We start from the raw sequence: 8,416 nt of genomic DNA, 5'->3' as shown, positions 1-8,416 counted from the left end.
TATAGCTATTGTAATCATAATTATGAAGTAAGAGAGGGAAAAAAAAATAATAAGTTGAACAAAATAGAAGAAGAGAAAGTACGAGAGATACTGAAAAATATTACCTATGAAAGTTTGCATATCACACAAGTACATCAAAGGACAAGTGAAACAAATTGCAGCTGACTTCTTGACAAACAGATACGTACATTTGCACGCTTGTAAAAAAATAAAACTCAGAAAGAAAAAGATAAGTGCCTTCTAAGCATACCTTTGAAAACAAATTTGAAGATACAATAGCCCTAGATTCACAATAATAGAAAGGCCATTAGTTTCCTTGTACATTTCATTAACTATTTTTGTTAGCCATAGAGTAAGAATAAATCAGTACAGTGGTAAGAACCTTCCAGACAAAAGCAACAACTGAATACTGTTTCATACAGCAGAAAGTTGAAATAAACAACTGATACTTTTAGGATTTCTTAATATGTACAAGACTACACCACAGGGTAGCTTCACTAAAAGTAGTAATGTTTTAATTTGTAAACTGGAAATGACCAATAGTGTTGGGTTGTAAAGCCGAGCAAATAATGATTATTAAAGACATAAAACACCGTTCAATACAAGACAATCTAGAATACTTAAAAATATTGGTGTATCTTAGTTATAAGCAATTTTTCCATATTTCTTTACAAGAAGCGTAATCAAGTCACGAAGCGTTTCATAAAGCACTTTACGTTATTGAGATATAAAATAAATAAAATATCACTGCCCGCTATGACACCCTCTTGCAATTGATGACAGCAAAGCCAATTCATAACCAAATACATATTCTTTTTCTTAAATGCATAAATATCACACAAATTTTATGTTAACTCTTTGGGCCACGGTCGAGTATTATTTTCTCTAAGCTTCAACTATATTAAAAAGATAGATATGTACATCAAAAGAATCACGTCCCTTTTCCAGTCAGAACTAAAAATGGATATTTATCATTTTAAATTAAAAGTTATAAGAATACTCGCTCAGAAGTATAATACTGCATTGCCACAAGTTCTTTGTGTTCTTATCAACACTTCCACTCAACAAGAAGTACATACATGATTTCATTATTGATTGAAATATTTTAATTGGAGTAGGTACCTAGATACAACCTCTCACTACAAGGGAGCTACATTGAAAGTCTATAGCCTATAGAACATGGATCTGAGTAATACTATGAACATCTTAAAACAAATATATACATGTTGAAGATCAATCAAGAGACATGTTCGTCTCATGGATACAGATAGATACCATTCATCTTTTTTCACTTAACCAAATACAATTTTTCTGATCCCTATTTATTAAGTCTATTATTTTATCTATCGTCACCATAATATGTATCTCGACAACAACAACAAACTTAAATTCTGTCTCAGATTTCTTGTGACATCTCAAAAACAATATTTTTATCAATGTTATTATCCAGTGACTGTTGGGAAATCAGCCTCTCATGTGTGAAACTAAGAAAAGTGAGACAGGGAAAGAAGGACTAACTACAATCAATACACCTTAGATGCATTTTTAAAATATTGTCATGAAGCATAACAGTCAAGAACAAATGAGTTACACCTCATTTATCCCAATTTTTTTGAATAAATACTTCAAAACGGAATGTAGAAGCTAATGTCCATTTCTGTGCACTGATATGCTACTAGCAAAATATCTTTTCAAAAAAATGTAGATGGCTACCATTTGATTTATTATGTGCAGTCCTTGGAGCCGAAGAGTGGAAATAAAGTTTACTATATTTAGAATATGTATATCATCGTGCTTTTGCCTTTACAAAATCTACTTTAAGACTTGTGGCAGTGAGAATCATTTTTTTGGTACATAAAGTAGAGTCAGGTAAGGAAAAATGACCTTCCTGCTGAGAGGAATATAATGCAACTGGTAAAAGCTTGGCCCAGACTAATCAGAATGATACAATGAAATTCATTCTATTTTCTGAATGTACCCTGCTTTAAGACTATCATAGAAGAGGAAGCCCAGATGATTCAAAGCGAGTCAAGAAAAACACATACTGACTCTGTTGGTAATTTCCCTACCTTCCCCCTCACAGCAGTCAAATGTAATAATTTTTTTAAAGACCAAAAGAAAGAGCAGCTTGATTAGTCCTGTGGGACAGGATTCATGATGGAGGTAGTTTTACAATCTTAATTTTATGACTAGATGTTCAGTATGTGCTCTTGTACATATAAGCAACCACTTTTGCAGTGGCAACAATACTTCAGAACAAAGTTAGCGCAGCCCCTTGAATCTTAAGTATTTTAGAATGTAGAGTCTGAACAAGCACCTTACACAGGGGTGCCAAAATCCGGATCACCCAAGTTGTCTAGGATAACGGCGTCGCTTGGTGCAAACCTACCCTGGAAATACATCGAGTCTGGAGAACTGATCGCGTCGTCCGAGGGTGGCTGCTTCCTCGTAGACCGTTTAGAACGTCGCCTAGTCTGCTTGGGCTTGGTGCTGTGGTGTTGATGGCCATAGACGCTAGCGTACGCACTCGTGCTTCCCGACGCGCTACCTCCCGAGGCCGTTACCGCGACGCCAGAGTCGGACATCTTCTCGCTCTGTGACTCATCCGAGATGGGCTTCCGGTAGCGGTAGATCTCCTGCGTCCCGTCCTCTCCGCTTGCCGATACGGCGAAGGACTCGTCGTCCAGGGTGGTGAAAGTCTGGCGGCGGCCCGCACCCAAGTGCTGCTGCATCGGCGGCGGCGGCTGTTTCTGGGCGTGATGGTAGCTGTGGTGGTGGTGGCCGTGGTGGTGCATGTCGCGAGAGGCTCTGAGTGCGTAGCCTGGGTGAGAGCGCAAGCGACGCTCGGGCGACACGGGTGTCGAGGTGGCTGGCGAGGCCGAGGGCGACACCGAGACCGACACTGACGGCGACGGGCTGCTGAGTGGTGAGGCCGAGGTAAGGGTCCTGAGGATGCGCTGGATGGCCGACACACTGTCAGAGTCCTCGGCGCGCTCGGCTGGCGGTGCGGGACTGGGCTCTGGGCTCATGTCGGAGCTCACCTCCACCAGGCTCGACGGGGAGGTGGGACTCTGCGCCACGTCGGCTTCGACCGCGATGGCCGGGATGATCAGGGTCTCGGCCGCGCCGATGGAGCTGCCCCCGGGACTTGGCGATGGCACAGGTACCTCCACGGCGATGGTCGACAGCTTCCCTCCCTGGAGAGGGTGGGGGTGGGTCTGCGCAGTGTGCTCGGGGGATGCTGGTCCCACGGGGAAGCTGGCCTCGGAGGCGTTCCTGTTAGAGGAGATAAATCCGATTAAAATAAAATAAGGATCAAGTATCATTAGTCTAAACTTCAAATCTCGGATTTGGGACATCGGTGTAATATTGCTGGTAGGAGAGCGGCACTAGGCTTGGACAGATACCCACCTGCTGTCCGGCGTCCTAGGAGCTGTAGGCGTCGGGATGACTGCGCCTCCCTCCGCGCTGTCCAAGTAGCCATTGTACAAATTGATGTTCTCGCCGGGCGCCAAAACTTCCTCGTCAAAGAATCGGTACCTAGAAGACAATGAGGTTGAGCATAACTGTAGGTACGTACAGGGTGTGCCAGGTGACTTTGTCGGATTTTGTGGGCCTACTAAACTACTGAACGTGTGCACGGGCGTTACGACAGGAAGGGAACCCACATGCACTCCAGTACAGCATAATTAAGAAATCCCACTGTTCTTTGTTTGTTTATTTTTACTTTTTTCAGCCAGGTTGTTGTATCCACTTTGTATAACTAACTCATTGTATAGATATACAGGGTGGTCCATACCGTCGCTCACCAAGGCACCCGATGGCCCCGTGTTAGTATTAAACCCACCGCACGACTGCATGCGGTACAGTATAAGTAAAATAAAGGAAGGGGTCTATGGACCGTGCCCTGTATGCATACTTTCTAGGAAACGTTGTTTTTGAAGTTGACGATAGCCGTACCTGTAGTTCTCCAGGTCACCGCCGATGGAGTTGTCGTCTTCGCTGTCCTCGGCCGAGGCCAAGAACTGCACCTCGAGGGTCACGTCTCCGGGGTGCGCGCTGAGCAGAGCCACGGCCTCCTTGTGACCCGCCTGCCTCAGGTCCACCCTGTTGACGGCGAGAATGGCGTCGCCGACGTACAGCTGGTTCGTGCGCGCCGCGGGCCCGTCCGCCTCCAGCTCCGAGATGAGGATGGGCACACCGTGCTCCCGTCCGCCCTGCAAGCAGATCGCACTTTATATCTCGAGCCCATCTCGACGACACGTACATCCCTGCATCTGCACATGGGAGGCACCACTCACCGTGACAGACATGCCCAGCCCCTCGCCGGGCTCTCTGGTGACGGTCACTGTCCTGATGACGGGCTGGTCGCGCAGCGCTGCCGCCGCCTCCTGGCCCGTCGTGGAGGTGGCTGCTGCGGCGGCCGCCGCCGCCGTCTCCCCGTCGCCGTTCACCATAATGTTGTTGATGTTGTTGTTGTGCTTGTTGTTGTTATTGTGGTTGTGCTGGTTGTTGTGGTTGTTGAGCCGCTGCTGCTGCTGGTACGACGAGTTGATGCGGCACGCCCGCACCACCGTCTTGTGGCGCTGCAGCAGGATCTCCGCCTCGAGCTGGCGCCACAGCTTGTTTCTGATCTCCGTCTTCATGTCGCGGCCGAAGAGCTGCAGCTGCTGGATGCGGCCAGCCAGCTCCTTGTCCAGGTACTTGGCGGCCAGGCGCGCGCCCGTCACCTCGCTCTGCAGCGCCACCAGCGAGTTGCGCAGCGCCGCGTTCTCGCGGTGCAGCTGCTCGCGCTCCGCCTGCAGCGCCGTCACCACGTCGCCCGCCACTGCAAGCGCAACACGTCATGAGCACACTATGGACCGCGGGCGCAGCAGAGGGCTGCTGGGATCCACTACTCCCCACCCCATGCGGACCTGCCCTGCACCAACCCCACTACCTACCCCACCACTCCACCTGCGGTGCCGCACTGCAGCAGCACCACCATACCACCCCTACGTTATTCACCTGGAGTGTGCTAGAGACCATACAGGGGCCTCTTCCTCTGAAGCGAACCTATACACACGCGTGGGACGAGTGGGGGTGACTTCTTGTGCACCCCCTCAGCACCGCCGCGGGCGCCGCTCTCGCCTTCCCTCATCTCCATCCTCGGTCAGGGGCAAGCACCTTGACGCGGTATGCCGAGGCTCGTCCAGGCGTGAGAATACCTTGACGCGGTGGTGACGCGGGGCTCGGCCGCGCGTCGTAAGTACCTTTGACGTGGTGCCGGGGGGAGCGGTCTAGCTCCCGGTCCAGCTCGCCCTGCAGCCGGCTCAAGATGCGCTGGTGGTGCTCCTGCTGCTGCGGCTGGTGCTGCGGCTGCTGCAGCTGCGCGGCGTGGAGCTGCAGCAGCAGCACGTGCAGCTCGTCCTCCAGCGCCTGCCGCGTGGCCCGCGCCTCCACCAGCTCGGCGCGCACATTCACCAGCTCCGCCTGCAGCCAAAAAAAACAAAAACACGCAGGGTCAGGTGGGGATCAAGTCAGAGAGGGCGCGGGCGCGCAGTTGTAGACAATGTGGGGTATCTATATCTTTTCTCTCCCTGTCGTCGCGATACAGACCGGGCTGTGGTGGGGGTGGAGAGCTGGCACTATGTTTGTGAGCTTGGTCCTAGTACGCATCGAATGGAATGGGAGGCCGATAAGAGTAAAAAGGGACACCACCGTGTTTTGTGGCAATCATAGAGAAGGTTTGTTTGGATAATTTTAACTTGGCATAAACACGACGGGTGAAAATTCATCCGATGATCTGCCCAACCTCTTTTCATAGCAAATCTCCCGTATGCTCCCTGCTCCTATGTCTTCGTGATTACCCCGTTTCGAACGCTACAAGAAAATATCGATCATAAAAATTACAAAGTGTTTGGGGTCCCGGACATGATCTGCGAGGGCGCGGGCCGACACGTCACGTCGAATCACCGCGGGCCGCCCGTCGTCGCATAGCAGCGCGTAATCGCCAACACACACTGCAAGTAAACAGGCAACAGGCGTGGCCCGGGTCTATTTCGTTTCTCCGACCCTTTTTTCTCCGACCCCCGGATCCCCCAAAAAGGTAAAAAAAATTCTCCGACCTGGCTTTTCTCCGACCTATTTTTTCTCCGACCTGGTTTTCCTCCGACCTCAAAATTCCGGAAATCAGAGTGTCTTTTAACAGAACATATCGTGACAAAGACAAATGCGGAGAACTTCTCCAGTGCACACGGAGAGCTGAGAGGTTCCACATCCGTTCCCTAAAAAACATGCTGTGGAAACTCAAGTGTGTACATGTATGCAGTACCTCCTGGATACCGTGACGAGTTCAGCGTGACAGACGTAGCACCGTGCCAGGGAGGAACAAGGAAGGGTGAGCAGGGGGCTTTGTCTTCAACAGAGGAGGGGGGGGGGGGGGTGTCGGGTATGTACAGGGAGACCCCTTCCTTTATTTCGCTTATACTGTACCGCATGCAGGCGTGCGTGCGGGTTGCATACCGTCGCTCACCACGGCGCCTTACGGCCGTGTGCGGGTATGCAACGCCTGCATGCGCTACATTTGTGTGTATGGTATTGTCCCCACCACCACCACCACACACACACTACTCCCCCCGGTGAATTTATTTGCAGAGATTACTTCACGTTACACCTTCAATGATACTACTTGTGACTCCCCTGTATTCCAAAACTAAACAGCCATTTTTGTGCCGAGAAATATGCATTTTTGTGCACATTTTCGGTAAATCCTTATTATTTATCTTACAAGTCACACGTTTGCATACTTTCATTGGACAAATTATATTTTTGTCCATGGAAGGGTCGCAAATTTGTCCTTTGAAACTACCAGTGATTACCAAGTCTGATTACCACCGTGAGGCGGAATAAGGAGATAAGTCAACTTATCTCCATGCCATAATTGATCTGTAACATCCGTCTGGTACATCGGAAGTTCCCAAAATGACATTGGGAAGTTAGTTTTTAGTACAACTTAACTTCTCAGGATGACTTCAGGAACTTCATATCCAACAAACGGAAGTGACTGGTGACTAAAATGCCGTTGTGTTAAGTGGACTTATCCACTTCTTCCGCTTCACGGCAGAGTTGGGCACCCCTCGGTCCCCACCGACACCGTATCTCTCTCCTCCGTGTTCCCAAGGAACAAATTCGATCTATCACATTTACACTGATAAACTAAGTGTGCAACTGCGTAATACTTGTAAGTATGGCAACAGCAAGTTGAATTCTTGCAAGTGTGGAACACGGTGAGTGTGCACTTGCAAGTGAAGTGTGCAACTCCTCTGTTAAACACTTCCTTGCAGTATTCTACTTGCTGTTGCACACTTAGTTTGTTAATTTAGAGTGCGTAATCAATCAATAATGAAGCGTATGTAATCGTTGTGACGGGGTACAGAACAACGTCACAAGGGAGCTGGGCGGGAAGGGGCGTGACTAGGTGCCTGTGACAGGGGCGGAGCCACGTCACAGGCGACCGGTCGTGTGAGTGACGTGACGAGGTGACTGCGACGGGGGGCGGAGCCACGTCACAGGGGGCAGGAAGTGTAAGGGTCGTTACGAAGTACCTTATACTGTTCTTCTTCCGTAAGTGCGTGCCGCGTAAGTGTCAGTATGTTTGAGTGCTCGCGCCTGGTGGGTAGGCCGCACCCTGCGCATCCGTGTCGATGGGGTTGCGTACTCAGACTGCCAGAACCCGCCACTCCACGAGCCTGGGTTGCTGCCGCGTCGTTTCGTCCACATCAGGGGTCAGCCAGAAAGTAACTTACGTCCGTCATTTTCATTGCGAACGTTTCATGTGTAGCCTCCGCAAGCACCCATAGCGCCTGGTGGGTAGGCACAATATTGCCTGCAGTGCATCCGTGTACTGCGCGGTGGCCTACGTTAAGTTTCGCAGGCACCGATCTCCTGTAATTATTTGCCTTATGAATCTGATAGAAAAGGATGTACTTTCTGGACGACGCCCACGACACTCACGTCTGAGCCCTTCGGTCTAGTCCCTAATTTTGCACTGTGTGTCCACAATTCCTTGTTAACCCGTTTCCTTTCTGTTTTGTGTGATTGCATGCACATTGCCTCCCCTGTGACTGGAGTGCTGCTGACTATGCTGACGCCTACTGATTGCGCTTCGCTGGAGAGATGCACCTGCTCACGCTTATTTCTGGTGCACTTGCCGCTGTACCTACGTGCTGCCGTCTGCCCTTCTCCGCGCCTGCAGTGATGTGGACAGTGCAGTGAAGTTCCTGTGGAGCTTCTGCTTTCTTGACCCGAATGAACAAGGACCATTACCGTAGCCTAATCAAAACTAATATTTATCTCATTTAAAATACAGTATAACAAAACTTTGCAGCGGGGATCTCCACCATTGTGCGCCGCTCGGTAATCATTGAGTGGAACG

General features: G+C 49.5%; 1 protein-coding gene across 1 annotated transcript in view; it reads right to left on the bottom strand.

Moving 5' to 3' along the window:
• Positions 1-6: 6 nt before the first annotated feature.
• Positions 7-8,416, bottom strand: part of LOC113215858 (uncharacterized) — a 35,146-nt gene continuing 26,736 nt past the window's right edge. Inside the window, exons 3-7 of the mRNA XM_052272599.1 lie at positions 5,253-5,472; positions 4,302-4,828; positions 3,961-4,217; positions 3,412-3,540; positions 7-3,276 (exon numbers count right to left, since the gene is read on the bottom strand). Of these exons, the coding sequence (XP_052128559.1) occupies positions 2,319-3,276; positions 3,412-3,540; positions 3,961-4,217; positions 4,302-4,828; positions 5,253-5,472 (2,091 nt within the window). The 3' untranslated portion in view covers positions 7-2,318. The remainder of the gene's footprint in view (positions 3,277-3,411; positions 3,541-3,960; positions 4,218-4,301; positions 4,829-5,252; positions 5,473-8,416) is intronic.

This window comes from Frankliniella occidentalis, unplaced genomic scaffold (genome assembly GCF_000697945.3).
Source record: "Frankliniella occidentalis isolate FOCC.00 unplaced genomic scaffold, Focc_3.1 Scaffold212, whole genome shotgun sequence".
Lineage (NCBI taxonomy): Eukaryota > Metazoa > Arthropoda > Insecta > Thysanoptera > Thripidae > Frankliniella > Frankliniella occidentalis.
This window is presented reverse-complemented; position numbering and strand designations above follow the sequence as displayed.